Source organism: Trichophyton verrucosum, assembly GCF_000151505.1.
Source record: "Trichophyton verrucosum HKI 0517 chromosome Unknown contig00120_1.f1.exp, whole genome shotgun sequence".
In the NCBI taxonomy this organism is placed as follows: domain Eukaryota; kingdom Fungi; phylum Ascomycota; class Eurotiomycetes; order Onygenales; family Arthrodermataceae; genus Trichophyton; species Trichophyton verrucosum.
Window position 1 is genome coordinate 18,579 of NW_003315556.1, and position 20,807 is coordinate 39,385.

The window sequence follows — 20,807 nt, forward strand, 5'->3', positions numbered from 1 at the left end:
AGCTTTGGTCAGTCTTCAAACTTGAAGCTTTTGCCTGGGCCGATATCAATTGGTCCACCACGATAAGAGCCACGCTTCTTCTTGTTCTTCTCTTTGGTAAAGCCTTTGCCGCGGGTGACTGACAGATCACGGTGAGCACGCTCAGCATATGCATATGGGACGTATGCGTTAGATGGGTGGTTGTGAGGCAGTGCGCTGGCGGCAGCCAAGGGGGTTGGCCTGGCTCCCACGTGTTTGCGAACTGTTTTGGGAGCGGGCTTTGGCTTGAAGTCAGAATCACTTTGGCCGGATGTTGCTGCCAGGGTAGCACTGGAATCTGAAGAATTCTTTCCCTCATCGGCCGCAGAAGATTTGGCAATGTTATCGTCATCATCACTGTCTGACGAGTCGGAGTCGGAGTCGGAAGAGGAGCTGTCGCTGTCTGATTCAGGGAGCGGAGTTTTGATAGCCTTCTTTAGGGTTGATGCTTCTTTCTTCGTTGCCGCATTAGAAATAGAGTCTGAATCGGTGTCTGAATCGGTGTCAGACGAGTCGGAGGAGTCTGAGTCTGAATCCGCATCCGAACTTGAATCAGAGTCTGAATCTGCCTTCTTGTCACTCGTTTCTTCGCTATCAGAGTCCGAGTCCGAGTCCGAGTCGGAGCTAGAATCTTTGGAGGAGTCAGAATCAGGTTCTGCTGATTTCTTTACAACTAGCTCCAGCTTTGCTTTCTTCGCACTGGGAGCGCCGTCAGAGTCGGAATCCGATTCAGAGTCGGAGTCGGAGTCAGAATCAGAGGAGGATGAGTCTGATTCCAGTTTGCGTTTAAGAGATTGATTCTCTCTGACTGTCGGAGCCGGTTTGGAGGCTTCTCCTTTTCCATCATCGTCGCTGCTGTCGTCGTCGGAGCTGTCCTCGCTCTCGGACGAGCTGCTGCCCGCGTCCTCCATTGAGACATCCGAGCTCGCGTCACTTGAATCTGAGTCCGAGTCCTCATCGCCATTGTAATCGGCGTCTTTTCCGGCATTCTGAGCCTCCCAAAGCTCATAAATGACATTTAGCGAAGGGATCCCCTCCGTGCTCGTGTGAGATTGTCGCATGGCTTTTGCGGCCTGTGCGTTTCCTTTCTGCTCTTCGAGAAAAGCAGCCTTCGTTTTAACGTATCCATGGTCTTCTAAGAACTGCGTAATGGACGCGAGAAGGGCAGGCGAGGCAGAAGCGACCTTTGTCTGCGATTTATCAAACAGTTAGCTAACTGTACAGCAAGTGATATCAGATTGAACACAGCTATACCTCTTGCTTCAGGGCCTCAGCAGAGCTCTTCTGGCCCTTTCCGGCCTTTGACTTCTTCTCGGGAGCCATCGTCCAGAGTGTAGCTGACAATTCCTCGCGACGAGAATGAAAAGAGGAAAGGAAATGAATCGCGTCTTCAACGTTGAATTATCAAAAATCGAAAATTCGTGAAAAAAAAAAAAAGTGGAAAAAAGAAACTTTCGCGGGAAGAAAGTTTAAAGGCACAAACGCCGCGCTAGTCCTAAAATGGACATGACATGGATCGTATGTTTTTGGCGGCTTTTCTGATCAGCGAGAGCAAAGAGGACAAGGGGAGGCCAATAGCGATAACAGCGGACGGTCATCAGTTATAGAAAGGGAAAAAAGAGAGTTGACCATCACCTTTTATCCTTGATATTTCCAGCTTTGGACTATGATTCGGTGGCTTCATGAAAAAGGCAGCGGATGATGGTATGATGTACTGTAAACTTGCGGCTACTTTATTCTATTGGCTACAGTCCACAGTTATCTATCCGTTGATTGGCTGATTAAATAAGCTTAACCAATTGAATGCCCTAAATCCGCGGTTGTAACAGTACCATACGGCGATGCGACTTCGCCTGAAGCAACAGCAAAGACGAAGCAGCAAGACGAAACAAACTCGACCATCGCAATCCAGAAACCACACGGCAGAGAGCTTGACGGCCTGGTAGCTGGTACCAGGCGGTGCGGCCACATACGACCTTCCCAGACGCAAACACCTTCTCCTTCTCCGGCGACATGAGCTCCCGCGACCGCTCTCGAGGGCGTCCGGCTGGTGCATCACCTCGCCAGGAGCGCCGCGGCGGAGAGATGCGTAACGGCTCAGGACCAATGCACCCATCATCTGGATCTTCGAGGGCAGAAAGATTTGAGGATGAGAAACGAAGGATAATAAACAGTTGTTTCTCCAAGAAGGATGCTGATGGGTCGAGTAAGCATATCTTGTCTCCAGACCACCAACGAGGCGGGCTAGCTATACAAACAGCAGCGTGATAAGAGCCGCGCAAGAAGCCAGGGACCGTTTTGCGTCCAAAACCAAAAAAATAAAATAAAAACGCTCTTGCAAGTGATATATTTTGAATGAACAGATTGCTAACAGTCGGCCAGCACTTGAGTCGTACATCACCCATATCCGTATCACGGAAGATGCAGCCTATCCATCGGCTCCGCCTCCAAGCACCTCCCCACCGGAGAACAAGAAGCCGAGAGCAATTATTGTGTCTGTACGGAAGTCTGGCCGAGTGCGAATGCACAAGTCAAGAGAGAACAGCGACGGCTCGTTCTCGATAGGGAAGACATGGACGCTGGACGATCTATCTCGCATCCAGATATACGACCACTTGACCCCATCAAGTCAGATCGAACAGCAACAAAAGTCATGGGCTGCAGACCTGGGATTCATTGTCACGATCACTAAGCCATATTATTGGACTGCGGCAACTTCCAAGGAGCGGGACTTCTTTATCGGCAGTCTCGTAAAGATATACAAGAAATATACTGGTGGGAGAGTTCCCGAGCTGGTTGGGCTGGACCCGAATGAGAAAGAAGCGCTGGTTGGGAGCTTGCCGTTGGCTTCCAAACCTCCTCCGCAGTCACAATCACAATCACAGCCTTCCCCTCAGTCCCAACCTCCAAGCAGGGGACAGGACCCAAGGTTGATGCATGGAATGAATCCCCGTTCGCAGTCTCCGTCTACAGGGCCAAACAGGTCCCAATCCCCGTATTCCAATCTACCTCCTAGCCGTGATGGTCCTCCAGATATGCGGAAACAGCCGTCTAGAGAACAGTTTCTACAAAACAAACCTAGCCAGGACCAGATGCCACGCGCTCCGCCCCCAACAACTTTACTGCCACGGATACCGGGTGATAGTAGTAATAACAATGCTGCTAGTAACCTACCACCAAAACCTCCACTACAAACACCACCGGTAGAGCCTCTGTCAAGGCAGCTTGGAGATGCACCTTCAACTGAGAATCTTGTGCCATCCCCGGTTACTTCTGAGCATCAAATTTTGCCAAATAGGACGTATAAACCAATGCCATTATCTCCCGTATCTGACGGTGGCTTGCTACCTAATAAGGTGTATACCCCCATGCCAGCGCCAGCTCCATCACCCAAGTCAGAGGACAGGCCACAGCCATACGGCCAAGGCAAACAACATCAGTCTAGCCTAGACAGTGGCGATATATCACCTTTCAGCAAACCTGTGCAAACACGGCCATCGACCAGTGAATCTTCGTTGCCAGCTTCGTTGCGGCCAGCGTTTGACAGGTCCCCTAGCTATGATCAGAAGAGCATAAGAAGCGTCAAGAGCAATGATGGCGAGGAGGATAGGTATAAAGCAGTGCCACCTCCTCGGGAATCCCCCAAGGTTGAGCTTCCTCCGGCAGTCAAGGAAGTACCACAACCTGAGCCACCGAAAATAAGACCACCTGCAATCAACGGCGATTTTGCCGCCGATATGGAGAAGGCACTGGCAGGCCGCGCTACCCCTGAGCCTCCAAGTGAACCACTGATGAAGACCGAATCTTCTCCGGAGCAACCAAAGCCTCCAGTGATAAACATTCCACCAGCAGCTGCAAGCAGCGCATCTCTCCCCGAGCCCGGGCCTGAACCAGAGCCTGAAGTCGAGACTCACCGACGGGGACTGGGTCCTATGATGAAGAGCAAGGGCGGCGCGAAGGACGTGGCTAATGTTCTGCGCAAGGCTGCGAATGCATACAACGCCTTCAAGCCCAGAGCTGGCGGAGCAGCTGAGCGTCTACGGGCAGCTAGAGAGAAAGAGAAGTCAGAGGGACCAGATGGAATTACAGGCGTTGTCCCGGCGCCGTTGCAGAGAGGAATCAGCGCAGAGACAACGACTACAACAGCAGCAACCAAGCCTCCCACTACCGAGCCACCCAAGGTGCAGGTCACGGATTCTAGTACCGGCAAGGAAGTCTCGTTTGATAGGTCTACAACTTCGGCAGACTCCTCATCTCTGAAGAGAAAGGAGACGAAGCCCGTTAAAGCACCGCGGGAAGACAATACCAAAAAGTGCTGCAGCGCACTTGGGATCGACCCGGCCGTGCTTGGTGGTCGTGGCGTGGAGTTTGACTGGCTGTTAACTGACCTTGGATGGGACGGTAGGCTGGGGAAAGACAAGGGAATCGAGGCACTGGAGGCCGAAATACGGCGGGAGATAGGACGAGTGCAGGCCAGCAGCTGGCTGAGCCAACTGCAGTCCTCGCATGACGGACGAGTGGACCAGCTGGCCAAGCTGTTTGACCGTGCAATGGAAGAGTGCGATGAGCTGGACGGCCTACTTACCTTGTACTCCCACGAACTCGACGTAAGTCTTTCCCCCATCTCTGTGATGAGATGATTTCAATATGCTACTTTCTTTTACTGACTCTGCCCGCCTAGACACTCTCGGAGGACGTCAACTACATCGAGTCCCAAGGCCAGGGACTGCAAACCCGCCTTGCCAACCAGCGACTGCTGCAATCCGAGATCCAGTCCCGACTCAAGTCCAACGGCAGCTCCCACTGAAACACCAGCCACGGCACCGCATCCTTCACTCGACGGTCTGGCTGGCGGTGTCAACAAACCTGCCGTGCTACCGTGACCCCTTTCTCCCGCCGTGAGACGAGGACGGAAGGGGAAGCTCATCCGTCGCACAGAAAATCCCCTTTACTCTATCTGCCTTTGCTCGCTGTGATGTGATCTCACGGGCCGGATAAAAGACGCCTTTGCTTTCCGTCTATCTTTCTCTCTTCTTCTATCTTGCTAACGAAGTATCTACCCGGGGCTATATATTATTCAGGGGGGAGGAGGAGGAGGAGGCGCAAAATGATACCCTTTCTTCCTTCTGCATCTTGACTGCCATCTCTTTCTTCTTACTCTCCTTTTTTTTTTTTCTCTCCTTTTGACTGTCCTTGGCATGATGAGAACTTCCCTGTATATAACATCTACCAAGTAATAATAGATATCGCTGTCTCGAGATCGATCGAGATGCTCGATGCTGGCTGTCCATCCCTCCATCCCCCCTTAGTTAAACGGCATCACTGCAGCCCCCGTACCACCACCACCACCACCACTGCCACTACTACTACTACTACTACTACTACTACTACCGCTGCCGCCGTCTTTCTCTCCCTGTCTGTCTGTCTTCTAACGTCTCTCGTATCCTCCTTCTGCAGGCTCCCCCGGGATCGGAATTCAGGGGTTCAATCGCATCGCTGCCTGTCCCGGCTTGTGGGGGTCGTTCGTCGGCAGTCCTCGTTGCCTGCAGTTTGGCCGCGATCCTAGCAAACCGCCATCTTCTTCTCCTTCTTCTCCTTCATCTTCTTCTTCTCTGTCTTCCTTTCCTCCCAGCATCCCCTTGTCTTCCTCTAACTAGGCCGGCTGGATCCCTCGTCACTAATAATAAATAACTAACACTTTTGGTACCTTTTTTCGACCCCGTAAGTTAACTATAAAAAGAAACGAGAAAAAGACAAAAAAAAAAAAAAGAACCTACAACAAAAACCACGAACGACAACGACGAGAGACACGGCAGAGACGAGAGAGAGAGGAAGAAGAAAGGAAAACCGGCGCCGCAGACTCTCGCTCTTCTTCTTCTTCTTCTTCTTCTTCTTCGTCTCACGGAAACAAGTCGCATTGGACCGAGAGCATCGACGAGACGCAGATGCAAGTCAGTCACTCCCACAACCCGCATCTACTCAAGCAACGACAGCGACGGCCAGGCGACGGACGGCGGGATACATAGATAGCCAGGGCCTCAGCGGCGCCTCTCGCTGCTATATCTGCTATTATAGGTGTACAAGTATATGCATACAGAGTATTGAGCTGACCAGGTGTTCTCGGCGCCCGCAGGTGAACTGAAGGCTACCCTCGCTCTCTCTCGCGATACATCCAAAAACTCCCTGGACTGCACGTCTTCCAGCCCCTGCGCCGGCGGCAGTCAAGAGTCGACCCCCCGGCCGCCCTTTTCCAGGAGATTTCTTTTCTTCTTCTTCGTCTTCTTCTTATTCTTCTTTTTACGTCTTTTCTTTCTTCTCTCTCCTGCTCTTCGACAACTACGCTCTCTGTCCGGCTCGTTGTGCTCTCCTGAAACGGGCTTCGGTCTCCCTCCTCCTCCTCCTCCTCCTCCTCCCCCCCCCAGGATGCCCTGGAAACCCCTACCTCGCATTGCGTTCGCCGTTGCGGTCTATCCCTTCCAGCCGTCGTCGCCCGCAGACCTGCCTCTCGAGCTCGGAGATGAACTCTACATAATCGAACAGGGCGGTGCCAGCGGCGAGTGGTATCGAGGGTACCTGGTCGCGCCGCCCTCGCTACTGGCCGGCCTGACGAGCGTCCGCGGACAGACGCTGGAGGCCCGCGTCTTCTCCGGCATATTTCCCAAGAACTGCGTCGAGGTGCGAGAAGTGCTCGGAGACGCAGACGAGGCAAACGACCGGCCGCGGGACAGCCCGGGCGTCGTGGTCAACGGCGACTCGCGTTCAATTGCCGCTGCGTCTCCGGAGAATGGCCAGCCAGGAGACATCAAGCCGACCTCCCGCGGCCTGGCTCCGGAGGTCAAGACCGCTCGCAAACTGTCGCCGCTGACCATCCTCAAGCTGGAAGAAGATGCGACCAAGCGACGGTCTGGCATGTCGATGCAGGCGCCAGCCGTGGCCTCCCTCACTCCAACTCCCACTCCTCCTGTTCCTCCTCCTCATGCTCCTCCTCCGCGGCGGGACTCCGCCGACGCAAAGCCCGCGGCCCCTGTGCCAATGCTCAAGATAGGGGATGAGACGCCTACCTCGATGTCTGAGCCGCTGGTCGACGAGATTGCTTCCTGTCTACGTGAATGGCACTCAACAAACATCCATGGGCTGCTGCTCGGGAGACAGTACGCTACCTTGGAGAGCATGTCCAACATTGTCCTCGAACTCGACCTCGCTCGGCGGCAGCTTCTACACAATGTCCTGACCGCCCAGGAGAGAAAGACACTACGCGAAGAAACCGTTTGGAACCTGGTTCGAGGGAACAAGATGCTGAGCGGGGATGTCATCGTCCGCGATCCTGCTCAGCGTGGCCGCCTGCTGACCGGAGACGATTCAGCCATTGAACTGACCAAGCTCCAGTCCGAAATGAGCATGCTTGATGGCAAGATAACGCATCCGTCTGATACTGTCTCCCTCCACCATCTTCTCTTCGAACTCGATGCGGTCACCGGCACCATCTCCAGCCCAATTGTTCTTGCAGTCAGCCTGTGCTTACAGTCTCCGGCCGGTGATGTCAAGCCCCTATCCGAAACATATGCCTTAGATGTCCCCTCTGCAGAGAGTTTCTCCTCCCTTGCTGTCAGCGGGAAATTAAAGACCCTGTTTACCGAGCTAAGTGCGGCAGATATAGGAGAAATATCAGGCGCAGATTCAAAACTGTTCCTCGTCGTCAAGGTCCTCAACTGGGAGGCACCTCGAACCGTGCCATTCCTCAGCAAATCTCACTCCTCCTCCGGCTCCAGCACTAGCAGAGCTGGAGCCCAGTTTAGCAATGCAGGCAAGGGCAGCTTACGGGGTAGAAGGAGCATGATGTGGGGGCCTAAGGGTAGCAAAGGTGGACAGCCCGTAGATCCGGCAGCAAAGGAGGCTACTAATAACGCTCCACCTCGATCCAGCGACGGGACAGATAAGGAGAAACAGACTGCGGCTCCCCCAAAGAAGAAAGATCCCGTCTGTCGTATGATTGGTGTAGGAGCAATTGAAGTCGGCCCCTTAGTCAAGGCCGGCAAGTCTACCGAACAGGTGTTCACCATCTGGTCGCCCCTGAATGAAAATGAAGAAGAAGACGCAAACACAGATGGCTTCCATGAGATCATCCGCAGCCTAATTTACAGTCCAACCGGAAGGTATACCCGGTCATACCAAGCTGCTAGGCTACACACTCACCTGTATCCATTCACCAGCACAGATGCAGACGCCCTCGTCAAAAAGAACCCTACTCTCCTCCACAGCGTTACTCAGACCAGAAGGATAGGCTTTCCTGGGGCGCCAACGAAGCCAAGGTCAGATATATACGTTACCCTCTCACGAGCGAACATCTCACGGGATGCTCTCCTCTCGCACCCAGTCCACGGCCAGGTCCCTGTGCCACAGTCGACTGGTCTCCGAAACATACAACTAACCCTCGAAGTCCGCAATTCCTCAGGCGCCAGAGTGGAAAAATGCATCTGTCCTTCATCTAACGCTACCCCAGTCATTGCCTGGAGAACTACCGTCACCGAGAGGCTTTCTAGCTGGAATCAGACTATCCGCCTGAGCATCCCGGCCGACCAGGTACCCGGATCCCACCTGATTATGAGTATAGCAGATGCCCCGGAGTTCCCGTTCGCCCTAAGCTGGATGCCTCTCTGGGACCAGCAAGCGTTCATCCGTGACGGACCTCATTCTCTCTTACTCCATGCATATGATAAATCCACTTCAAGCATTGAAAACGGAAAAGGAGCCTATCTATCCCTGCCCTGGAGTGCCCTCGGGAAAAATGAATGCACCAAGGACGAAGCCGTGACCGGACCTATGGCAACCCTAATAGTAGAAACTGATCTATGCAGCACTGAATATTCCCAGGATCAAGTCATGCTCGGACTTCTCAACTGGAAGGAGAAGCCTGCCTCAGAGCTTCTAGAGCTTCTGCGGAGGCTTGTCTTCGTCCCCGAGATCGAGATAGTCAAGCAATTAAGCAACGTCTTCGATGCCTTGTTCGGTATAATCGTCGAACACTCGGGGCATGACGAGTTCGAGGACCTTGTGTTTACCGATATCGTCACTGTACTTGGAATCCTACATGACCGTCGCTTTAACCTTGGACCGTTGGTTGATCAATATGCCAAGGAACAGTTCAACTTCCCCTTTGCTACTCCATGCTTGATAAGAAGCTATTGCCGTCTACTACAGGCCACCCCAGACTCCCAACAATCCCGTAATCTCCGTGCGGCTTTCAAGGTTGGAAGACATATACTCAAATTCATAATCAATGCCCGAGAACAGCAAAAGGCAAAGGAAGAAGGTATTGGCATTACAAACATCCAATTGACCTTCAACCGTAACTTGACCTTCATCTTCAAGTCCGTCGAAGCATTGATGCAAAATCCTGCCCCGATACTCGTTGGAAGCAAGACCCTCGTTGTCCAACATTTCCATACCTGGCTACCGGAGCTATCCAGTGCGCTTACCAAGGATGAAATCATCGACATTGCCTTGAGCTTTATGGACTCTTGCAAGGACGTTAAAGGCATGCTTATTCTCTACAAGCTTGTTCTTATCCAGAACTACTTCCAGCTTTCGTTATTTGCCGAGCAGAAGGAGCGGAAGATGCTCTATGCTCGATGTGCCGAGTGGCTTGATCCTTACTGGGGAGCTGTGTCAGAAGTTACAGACCAATACAGAGATCAGGTCCGACTATGCTCGTCTATCATTGCAGAGCAGCTGAAGCATCCAGAGCCAGAGCTTTTCGAGTACATGCCCAAAGTCGTGGCCTCTTACTGTGCCATCGCGGCCGATGGTGTTGAAGAATCGAACTGGCTTTCTCTCCTATTCAGCAAATCCTTCCCATTCCAGCTAAAGCAGTCGAAGACAAGCCAGAAATTCGACGAGGCTCTTGTTGAACTCTCCGCTCTCACCGCTGCGTTGTCCGCTATACCAAACCCAGTGGAGTTAGTTATGGAACCAGACGAGATGGCTATCTTCTTATCCCGCGCATTCACGACTCACATATCAATTCTCGATTGCGTTCCCTACCCTGCATCTTGGTTAAGTTTGCGTATATATCACCATCGCTCCGTGGTGAAAAGCTTGGAACATTGGTCCGCAATGCTTATCAAATCGTTCCTCCCGCCTGTTGAGGAAGCTGATACTTTTGACATGGAATTATGGAGACTGTTTTTTGCTACAATTTTGAAGTTGGTATCAAGTGACGCTCTTGCTCTGGAAACCTTCCCTGAGCAAAAACGACGTGCTGTGTGGAAAATCGCTGGCGATGTCCGTGAACATGGCGCTGAGCTCTTGCGTACCACTTGGAAAGCCATCGGTTGGGAGACTACCCCTGAAGAGCGTGACCGGTTTGGTTTGGATAGGCTTGGAGGATATCAAGTTCAATATGTTCCTAGCCTCGTACCTCCGATTATCGAGCTTTGTCTGAGCGTCCATGAGGGACCTCGACGGGTTGCTGTTGAAATATTGCAGACCATGCTTGTCAGCGAATGGCAATTGAACGAAGACCTGGCCATGATCGAAGCTGAGATAATATCCAGCCTAGACGAGACGTTCAAGACAAGGAACTTCTCCGAAAGCATCACCCAGAAGCTGTTCATGACTGAGTTGATGGAACTCTTTGACTCAAAATCCGAAACCCTTGACCCCGAACTCATGGTAGCATTGAAGGAACTGGTTGCTACTGTCGATGAACTGCTAGATCTCCTGGCCGCTGCACACTCCGGTAATATTTCTGAGAGTTTGAATACTTTGAAACTAATGGAGTTCATGAAGGACATGGACAAGGAGGATATCTTCATTCGCTACGTGCATGAGCTTGCTAAGGGGCAGGTTGCGGCCCGGAATTTCACCGAAGCTGGCCTTGCACTTCAATTCCACGCCGACCTCTACAATTGGGATTCCTCACAGCTGCTTCCGGCTCTTGCGATTCCCGAGTTCCCAGAACAAAGTGCCTTCGATCGAAAGGAAGCCTTGTATTTCCAAATCATTCAGCATTTCGAAGATGGGAAGGCTTGGGCACATGCTCTTGCATGTTATCGGGAACTTGCAGACCAATATGAGCATACCACCCTAGACTTCGCCAAACTTTCAAGAACGCAGACATCTATGGCTAGAATCTATGACTCCATTGTCAGAGATGATATCCAGGTCGCGAGATACTTCCGTGTCACTTTCAAGGGTCTTGGGTTCCCGGCTACTGTAAGGGATAAGCAATATATCTTCGAAGGACACCCGACAGATCGATTGGCCAGCTTTACCGACCGACTGCAGAAAGAATACCCGGCCGCTCAACTTATTACATCTGGAGAGATTGAAGATTTAGAGGGCCAGTTCCTTCGGGTATCCGCCGTTAGCATTCACCGCGACATGAACCATCCAGTCTATCAACGAACCAAGGTCCCCCAGTCCGTTAGAGACCACCTCTTGACTTCTGTACCTGCGCAATTTTCAGTTACGTCTAAGAAACACTTGAATGGAAACAATGTTAAGAAACAATGGGTTGAGAAGACTATCTATACCGTCGCCGAACCGTTTCCCAACATCCTTAGACGCAGTGAGATAGTTGCAACTGACGAAGTTTCTCTGACCCCCTTGCAAACTGCTATAGAAAGAACATGGCGCAAGACCCAGGAACTTATAATTCTTGAAAGGAGAGCCACGTTGAACCCGGATGCGAATCTCTCAGCGGTAGCTGAACTTATTCGACAGCTTGTTGATGTCGAAGCCCAACCGTCCACTTGTGCTGCACTCTACCGTCAATTCCTTCAAGAGGATTATGATATGGATGTACCAACTGAGAATGGCGACGTAGATGGGCCAGTACACCCCAACCACCCTCTAAGAAACGCCCTTGCAACTGCTTTGATAGAGCATGCTGTAGCGATCAAGCGTTGCCTCATGCTATTCAACCTTCGACCATCGTATCAATCCGACCAGATAGAGCTTGTTCGTCAATTTGAATCTATCTTCTCCCACGAGCTTGCAACCTTCATACCTGTAGCCGGGCAATTCCAAGAAGACACCCTTCCCACCTTCAATCGATTTGATCCTTTCGCAAATACCCAGGCTCCTCGAGTACAAGATATCCAAAATGATGGTCCACCACCCAAGCCGTCACTTTCAAGATCTCTGTCCAACGCAGTATCCGAGGCTCCAAGCCGTCGCTTAAGCCTCAACCCGTTCAGACGTTCGCATCATGGGCCTTCTAACTCTGTCACGACCATTACCCAGGAAACAATAAGGTCTAATAGCAGCCTGAGAAATCAATCCATCAGCGAAGGAATGAAGCTCAACGGTACCACGATGGTAAACGAGCCGCTGAGAGCCCCTACCTCGGCCAGCAACAAAGCGGATATGAATGAAAGAAAAGGCAGTCTTTCAGCCCAGAGCAAGACAGATGGCTCGCAGAAACGCCGCAGCTGGTTCGGAAACGGTAGTACCACTAGTAGTAATAACGGCAACGCTACTGAAGCAAGGCCCAATTGTACAACAACCCCGTCCACGGAAGACATCAAAACGACACAACAGCGGATCATCGAAAGGGCGAAGGCTGCTCGCAAACAGAATGGAACTACTTACTCAACTATCCCCCAGACCCGACCGTCGACCAACGGCAGCAATCGAACGGGTATATCCGCTCGTTCAGGAGGCCAGCACTCCCCAATTAGCCCATTAACGAATAATTCGGGCGGAAGTAGCAACATGAGCGCATCTGCAGTGCGGGACTCCGTCATGAGACGGCTCAGCCTTTTGAAGTCCGGTCGAAAGGCCAGCCGTGCCAACTTCCGAGAAGGTGGCGCAATGGGCGGAGCAGTAAAGGAAGAATAGGCTCATACGGCGCATCCCTGAACGTATATACCCTCCCAGCCCTCGCTATCCTTCATATTCATATTCTGATCTCAACTCGGCTGCATTTAATCACCCATACTTGACATCACTCCTCAGCTACACTCCTCATATTCCCCTTCTCCCCTTTCTTTTTTCATTTTTCTGGCAGTTGGCCATTTATTCCTTCAACCCCCTTTTACCTCTTACATTCATGTAAGATATGACATTTTATTTGGATGAATGTTTTATTCCCTTCTACATGTTGGATAATTCTTGAATGTTCCCCCCCTCTTTTTGATACCAATGTCCGAGCCCTCTATTGAATATACTTCCCTTTGTTTTAATACTTCTTGCACCTGCATTTCCCTTTCCCAGCGCTACCTAGTGTATCTGGCAAGCAACAGCCTCATTGGCTCCGCATGGTATTCTCCTTTTAATCTTTCTTCTTCTTTCCCCTGATTTACTATGGCTATATTTAATCGTTAATTTCATTCCGTGTTCCGTTGAGTTGTCCTTGATGTAGATGATGTTTGTGCTGCAATTACCACATGGATGACCGATATTAGCTTGAGCCCGGATTTGCATTATAGAGCAGTAAACTATTGAAGTTTAGTCAAACCTTGATAAGATAGGGAGCTATACTAGTTAAACCGATGGGACGCAACCATTAGTTATACAAGCTGTGCAGGGCAGAAATAAAAAACAGCCGCAAGAAGACGGCTCTAGATAAAATTAAAAAAACGCTAATAATATGCGTATATAAAACTAATTAACAAGAGAAGCTAACTAAGCTAATGATTGCATATCAGTTATTAATTTTTTATTTTTTATTTTCTCCCAAGACAGATTGCAATTCTCTAACCCTGAACTGCGTTCGGATCACTGTAAAGATCGCAGTGATGCGGATGCTTAAGACAGTATCTGGGCTGTAGTGGTGCGGCACCAATACCGTTGGCAACAAGGTATTCCCTGAAGTTGTTTATACGGGCAGTCATAAGATACGTTCGCTTCTTGCCCTCTTTGTCACGGTTGCCGGACCAGAGCAGTTCGGCAAGAGCAGCAGCGCGGGGCCAGAATTTGGGAGTGATGTTAGCATCATCTATCTGCTCTGACCATAGAGGAGCGATACCGCCTAGAATATGGTCCTTCTCCGGGACAGTAAGTTCAGAGGCGAAATCATAGTCGTAGATACGTTGCCAGGTCTTGTACGGAGCACACCAAGAACCGCCGTCGCCGCCGTAGTTGAAGTTAGGCGTTCCGGGAGTGGGATTTTTCATGACGTTGTATCTGGGGTCATTGCTGACCCAGCCACCATTACCGCAGTCGAGGTAGAAGAAATCAGCAGAAGACACGATAACATCATAGCCGTTGGAGGTAAGCTTTTTGATGTTGTCGAGCCCGCCATTCCAGGTCTGCAGGACAACGCTCCTTGGAATCCTCTCCGCGTGAATTTGCTCAGAGAGGAGCATGTCTTCCCAGTAGATGAAACGGCGGTGTTTGATCTTGTCGAGAGCCGGAAGGGTCCTGTCAACGTACTCCTGAAGCAAGTCATCCAAGGTCTTATCTGGATGTTCGGTAAGCCATTGGGTGACATGTTTGCTGAATTTGTAGCAGTTCGGCTGCAGTTCATCACCACCGAGGTGATAGAATTCGTCCTCAAAGAGGCTAGAAACTTCTTTGTAAAGCTTCTCGAGCACCTCGTAAGTCTTGTTATAGGCTATGTCAAGCTGTCCTGGGTTGGGCTCCAGAGCAGTGTGGTGTGGGAAGAAATCGTTGGACCACCAGGAATTTCCACAAGCCACCAAATCAGGATCAATCCGTTTCCAGCCAGAGGAAGAGTGACTGGGTGTGTCGATCTCAGGGATGACACGGATTCCACGTTGTCTAGCATACTCGATGATCTCCTTGATAGTCGCGTGGGAATAGACCATCCTCTTTGAATAGGCATCCTCGGTCATCTGAGGATAAGTTCTGACCTCAAGGGGCCAGGACTGAGTGTCAGTGATGTGCCAGTGGAGGACGTTTAGCTTTGACAGAGCCATGGCATCGAGCTGCTCCTTGATTTTACTCGGGGAGATGAAGTTACGGCCAGAATCGAGCAGGATGCCCCGGATTGGGTACAGAGGACCTTCTTTAATGGTGAAAGGCCTCTCGATGTAAAACTGCCGGGTCGTTTCGTCGTAAACGACAATCTGCTGCAGAGTGGTGAATGCATGGCGAGCTCCCCAGGGAGTTTTGGCCTCAATTTCGATGGCCTCGGACCTTGCGCTGACCGTCAAGCTGTAGGATTCATCTACTTTATGAGCCAGCTTTGCATTGACATCCGAGACTTTGACGTTAACCCTTCTGATCATGGCACCGGGAGGAGCATTTTGTCTCTTTTCTTTGGGCTTGGAGGACTGGTCAGGGAACGGGTCGAACTTGGGGATGGGGCCCTCGAGTGCTTGCGGATACCATTTGAGGCGACGAATAGTGCTGTAGCATCTCTCCCATGCATCCCTAATGCCACTCTGGCGCGGTCCATGGTATGAAACAAAGGGAGCGAGGTACTTGCGGCCTTCGTCGGCGTGAAGGTACCAGGTTACCGGTCCTGGCAGCGGGTTGATAGTACGGGCTTTCAGGGCTTCCTCAATAACGGCATCAGAGGTGGCTTCAACGACGCCAGACAGCAGCACGGCCGTGATGGCCAGAGCTTTGGCGAAACGCATCGTTCTCCAGCCAATGTAGTTATTCAGTTGTAGTTCTTGTTTGACAGAGCGGAAGGGAGCGATGAAGAGAAAAAGAGAGAGCGAGTGAGGAGTGAGGAGGTGCAAAGGAATGTAAGTGATTGTAAACAAGAACCAGGGAGCAGACGGGGAGGACGGCCAGATTTATATCCTTTTACTGACTCCCGGCAAAAACCAGCCCCTGCCTGCTCAATTTACAGGTAGATCGCCACAGAACCTGCGATGCTGACTGGCTATCGGGGGCGAGCAGCAGCGAGGGCTTCACTCTTGCTGGTCAAGGTGGAGGACAGCTTGTGGTTGTCGATGCAGTCGTTGCTTTTTCCTGCGTGCAACCCTCCCTTCATCCATCGCGAAGGATGACCTCCACACCCGCAAATTAAGAATTTCTTTATCGCGCGAGTGAGATGGTTAAATAGCTCTCCGGAAATTAAACAACATATGGGCCTGAAGCCAGTCCCAGAGGTAGGGCAACTAGTCGAGCCGATATCCCATAGGCGAAAAGGCAGCCTGTGAGTGTCAGTGGCGATTCTCTCCATTCCCTGCAGTATTGAACAAGGTAGCTAACTAGTTAGTTAACTAGTTAAGCATCCCGGGACATCAGCCAGCGATATCAGATGATGGCTAGTTAACTGCACACAGACAGCGCGAGACAAGCAAGCTGCCGTTTTCGTCAGGCTGCTGGGCCAAATACAAGATATACACGCAGTGGCATCTGCTCGGCTGGGCATGTAACCCTGAATGGTGGCGGATCTCGCTAGGATGTCTGGCCACATGGCATCGCGGTGACCTAGTAGATGGATGCTCTCACTAACCAGTTAACTATCACCGCTTGGCCTGCAACGGCTCAAGGGATCCTGGAGTGTGTCTAGGTTTCAAACCCCACTGCTGGAGGGCATCTCAGGAGAAACAGTGCCTCCTCCCGGTCAAGAGAGCTGGCGAGAATCTCAGACAGGCTGCTGGACGGGGCCAGAGGGGCCGTTGGTGTTTGTTGACATCGATATCAAAAGGTCCCTGTACATTCGCCGCTGGAGCAAGAGTCTGTTACAAAGGAGTCGTTAGCGAGTTTAGTAAGCTATTGGCAGGTGGTGAGGAACGGAAGCTATTTCCCAGATTTAACCTTGATATCAAACCGCTGATCAGGTTACTGCTCGTCCCATGTCTTTGGTCTAGATTGTATACGAGGTGTTACATGCGCCAGAGGTCACGATTCCATTCTGAGATGCTACCTACTTTTTTTATTTACCCACCTACATAGGCGAGCAGATAGGGCAAATTTCACCCCTTCTAGCTTCAAGTTTATGCATCGTTCATGCATCAACGGTGGGTCCGGATGGTTCCGCCCAGTACCTCTTGAGAAACTCCTCGAAAGTCATGGGCTTTACGTCCGGGCAGAGGCGGTTGAGCGTTGGCTGGACAGTGATGCCACCATCGCAACACACTTTCTTCAACTGACACTCCAGCTTCTCAATGATTCCCAAAACCCCTTCCGCAGGGCTGGCAAGCCGCTCCTCGACCTGTTTCTTGGTGAACGGGCGTACCTCCATCGTGCGGCCTGTATACTTTTCGATCAGGCTCACGATCTCGTCGAACTGAAGAGTTGAACCGGCCATCCCAAGCTCTCGTTTTCCCCAGGGCTCCTCCAGGTCGATAGCCGCTGCGATGAACCTGCCAATGTCGCGGATGTTGGTCATGGTTATAGCGGCTGGTGGTGGTACGCTGCCACCCTCACGCACGACCACGGGCACCTCAACCCAGCCCTCGACCAAGTTAAACAATAACGGCCCCTCAGCAAAGCCCGCCAGCGCCTCTGCCCGATTACCGTCTTTCTCAGGACTGCCGATTCCAAGGTAATTCATGAACATCCCGTTCGCAAAGAGGGCGGCGTCGATGTTGGATTGGAGCACAGCCTCCCACACGGGAAGCTTGGCCTCTCTCTCAAAGTCGACTAAGAAGTGCAACTTGTGTCCGCCAGAGAACTCAGACGGTGCAAAGCGTCGGCACCCAGCGGCCTCGGCGGCATGCAGCAGTCTGATCTGGGTATTGACGAACGTGTCTGTGTCATGGATAAGGAGCACACTGATGACAGTGTCGATATCATGCAGGGCTGCTACCAGCGAGTCCTTGGACTCGTAATCGACGTACCGAGTTTCTACTTCGGCGGTAGAAGACGATCCAGGAACCGCCCAAGCTGCCGTGCTAGACGCCGGGGAGCCGCCTTCTCGCTTCCTCGAGAGAATAACTGGCGTATGACGGCCGTTCGTTGCCAAAAGGGCTGAAACAACCGAATGGCCCAGCGTCGGACTAGAGCCCCCTGCGATCGCGACCTTGACCATGATGGATGAACTAGCTGCGGATAACTAACACTATGGCCTTCAGGACCTGCTCACATATATCTGAGGTTGCAAGAGAAGAGGAGAGCCATCCTGGCCCAGGAAACAGAAGACAGTTCTATGTATATATATAGAGCCCTTCCTGCGCGTTGATCGTCGATCGTCGATCGTCGTCCGTCTAGTCCTTTTCGACGTCATCAAAGCGGGAAAAGTTCGTGTTCTGGCATGTTCCCTCTTTGGGTTTAGTGCCGTTATCCTAGCCAATAGGCAGTTAGATTATATAATTATATCACGTGTTTTCGTGACTCAAAGGCGACTTCTTCGTATTTTTTGGAAACGCCGACGACGATATTTGGCTGGCAGAAGGCAGATCCTTGACAGGGCGCAGTCAGCACAGCATGCACTATCCATGTATGTAGATAGACCTTGGCTCGTTGCGTTGCTTCGTTGTGCTCCCTGGTGTAATTTGTAGGAAAGTGTTGATCACGTGGTGGACAAGCTTCCATCCAAGGTTTTGGCGATAGTTGGCTGAAGACGTCAAGATATCGAGGCCGAACGTCAGAGAGAGGCAACATACCATATGCATCAAAACAGCTTTCATTTCCTCATGGAAGACATCTAATGTACACAGCTTAACAACAAGATCAATCAATGTCAATTTCCCTCTCCCTGTCCGGCGGTTACTTTTTTTATTATTTTTTTCTCCTTTTTTCTTTTCCTTTCGTCAATCTTTCTCCATTTCCATATCCCCAATTGAATCAATGCAAAACCAACGCCAAATGAGATCCAGTGTTTCCCACAAAATGAAAAAATTTTACCTGCATACCTGACTCCGTGTTGTGACTTCGGTGTCAAATCCTTCTTTTTCTTTCTTTCTTTCTTTCTTTCTTTCTTTTTTTTTTTTATGTGTGTGCTGGGGGGGAGCTGGGGACATATTTATCCAAGATTGACCTGCTTTCCACCGTGTTGTTTAGCAGCATCATTGACTCCGTTCCGCATGCGTTCGCTCCTTGCCAGATACTCGGCCCAAGCTCTGGCGTCATGGTCCAAACGTGCTTTCGTAGCTGCATCGGTCCTTTGACGTCTCTCCTTCTTGACCTTATCCCCGGAACGTTTCTGCTTGGCCAATTTCTCCTTTTCGGCTTTTGCTTTCTGGCTCTTTTCTTTCTCGACCTTCTCTTGCTCTAGTCTCTTGGCTTCGGCTTCCTTCGCCTTACTGTGGGCTTCTTCGATATCGTCATAAAATTTCTGGAGTTGATCCCTGAAGGGTGCTGCCTTTTCCTTTGCTTCGACGAATTTCTCGGCAAAAAATTGGAGGGAACCTCCTCTTTTTTGACACTGCTCTTCTTGATGGTTGCGTTCTGCAATACACCGTTTCAGTGCAAGAATGGTGTTCTCTGCGGCATGCGGCTCATAATGACCCGGATTGGAGTGGATATCCCGTCGTTTCGTGTTGAGTTGCTCGAAAATAGCAATTGACTCTGTCAGAGCCGTCGTTTCTTTCCTGTAAACCTCATGTGTTGCAAAGTAGCGGACACGAGCGGCTGCCAATTCCCCAAAAGCATCGGTGAACTTTTCAGGCAAATCCTTGGGGAAGTTGAAAATCATCTCGTTAAGGCGTTTATAATCGAATTGGATGCCAGGCTCACCGCTGTACATGTCGATTTTGATGGGGTCCAAGGTTTCCTTTGTGCCATTGCAGTAGTCTCTCCAGATCACTGCTGCTAGGGGAATAGTGGTAGGAATTTTCCCCCCATACCCTATAGGGCTCTCCAAGGGGAAATACTCGGATGTGAACGACTTCTGTGAGGCAAAGTACCCGGGTTCCAGCCCTGGAACCACTTTTTGTTTCTTTTTTGCTGGTTCTCTGGCGATCTCAGGTGATAGATTTGCTGTGGGAGCGGCCGACTTCATGATTAAAGGAGAGGCCATTTTGAGATATCCCTGTTCCTTGAGCTGGTATAACTGTGCTGTATTTGCCCTTTTCTGCGGCAAATACGCCGTTTTTATTAGCTATGAGGCAAAATGTGACGGCTGCGAGTTGAGGAAGAGAGTACATACCTGTTTACTCTCCCAAGGGGGGCAAGAGAGGTTGAATAGAGATCTGATGAAGCTGAAGATGCAAAGGTTGGTGAACAGGAGGAAAAGGAGCAGGAAGAGGAAGAGGAAGAGGAAGAAGAAGAAGAAGAAGAGGAAGAAGAAGAGGAGGAGGAGGAGGTCGGAAGTCTGGTATCTGGAACTCAGCGCTGGAGAGTTTGGGACTCTGGCTGTGACTCTTCAGATGTCCTCCTTTACCAGCCCCCTGAATTTCACGGCCACCCATCTCTCCTCTCCCCCTATTTTACTGCCAGATTCTTCCATGATGAGGCTGTGACACGCATAGAGAGTAATAACCATGACTTCTGGCTACCACTATCCTCTCTGTGAAGGCCGTTTGGCGCAGAAAGGCGAGTGAAGGGCGGCGGGAGATACCTCGCCTGCAGTGGCAACGTTACTTACATTTGCGGCGCCAATAAGCCCTAGCACCGGAACTGGCGCGTGTGCTCCGGGATATGCGTTGCAGGTCGCCATATACCTGAGGCCAGGAGAGTTCTTGGGTCAAGAGAGCGTCTCTGGAGGCCTTCCGGCCGCTCTGCTGCTTGTTGGTGGCGTGCATGAACTTGCAGCAGGCGCGGCTAAAAAGAAGGGGCTACGAGATGTCCACTTTAGGTGAAGCGAGTGTCATTTGCTTATGTCTAGCTGGTCTATCTACTGCCACATCAACCTGTTATACTGCTTACAGCTCCTCTCCTTCAGCAGATAGCTCTCCAGCAGCATTTGAGACGGGGAGGAGGTTCGTTCCTCGCCATGGCTGTGAGTGAGTGCCGAGGTGTGTGTGTGTGTATGTGTG

At 51.1% G+C, this 20,807-nt stretch overlaps 7 protein-coding genes across 7 annotated transcripts; 3 read left to right on the forward strand and 4 right to left on the reverse strand.

Annotated features, from left to right (window-relative positions):
* Positions 1-8: 8 nt before the first annotated feature.
* On the reverse strand, positions 9-1,341 carry TRV_01546 (ribosome assembly and transport protein Srp40, putative; the record flags this gene model as incomplete). The annotated part of the gene is made up of 2 exons (XM_003024251.1): positions 9-1,208; positions 1,273-1,341. The coding sequence occupies 2 exons, from the start codon at positions 1,339-1,341 to the stop codon at positions 9-11; spliced, it is 1,269 nt and encodes a 422-aa protein (XP_003024297.1).
* A 359-nt stretch (positions 1,342-1,700) lies between these two features.
* Positions 1,701-4,825, forward strand: TRV_01547 (Exocyst complex component Sec3, putative; the record flags this gene model as incomplete). Its single annotated transcript, XM_003024252.1, has 5 exons — positions 1,701-1,722; positions 1,848-1,967; positions 2,003-2,224; positions 2,401-4,625; positions 4,700-4,825. 5 exons carry the CDS (start codon positions 1,701-1,703, stop codon positions 4,823-4,825), a joined length of 2,715 nt encoding a protein of 904 aa, XP_003024298.1.
* Positions 4,826-6,441: 1,616 nt separating this feature from the next.
* TRV_01548 (uncharacterized protein) lies at positions 6,442-12,861 on the forward strand (the record flags this gene model as incomplete). The annotated part of the gene is made up of 1 exon (XM_003024253.1): positions 6,442-12,861. One exon carries the CDS (start codon positions 6,442-6,444, stop codon positions 12,859-12,861), a length of 6,420 nt encoding a protein of 2,139 aa, XP_003024299.1.
* Positions 12,862-13,718: 857 nt separating this feature from the next.
* Positions 13,719-15,569, reverse strand: TRV_01549 (beta-N-hexosaminidase, putative; the record flags this gene model as incomplete). Its single annotated transcript, XM_003024254.1, has 1 exon — positions 13,719-15,569. One exon carries the CDS (start codon positions 15,567-15,569, stop codon positions 13,719-13,721), a length of 1,851 nt encoding a protein of 616 aa, XP_003024300.1.
* Positions 15,570-16,894: 1,325 nt separating this feature from the next.
* On the reverse strand, positions 16,895-17,920 carry TRV_01550 (isoflavone reductase family protein; the record flags this gene model as incomplete). Its single annotated transcript, XM_003024255.1, has 1 exon — positions 16,895-17,920. The coding sequence occupies one exon, from the start codon at positions 17,918-17,920 to the stop codon at positions 16,895-16,897; it is 1,026 nt and encodes a 341-aa protein (XP_003024301.1).
* A 651-nt stretch (positions 17,921-18,571) lies between these two features.
* On the reverse strand, positions 18,572-19,849 carry TRV_01551 (uncharacterized protein; the record flags this gene model as incomplete). The annotated part of the gene is made up of 2 exons (XM_003024256.1): positions 18,572-18,841; positions 18,869-19,849. 2 exons carry the CDS (start codon positions 19,847-19,849, stop codon positions 18,572-18,574), a joined length of 1,251 nt encoding a protein of 416 aa, XP_003024302.1.
* An 83-nt stretch (positions 19,850-19,932) lies between these two features.
* On the forward strand, positions 19,933-20,344 carry TRV_01552 (uncharacterized protein; the record flags this gene model as incomplete). The annotated part of the gene is made up of 2 exons (XM_003024257.1): positions 19,933-19,944; positions 20,018-20,344. 2 exons carry the CDS (start codon positions 19,933-19,935, stop codon positions 20,342-20,344), a joined length of 339 nt encoding a protein of 112 aa, XP_003024303.1.
* Between the last annotated feature and the right edge of the window lie 463 nt (positions 20,345-20,807).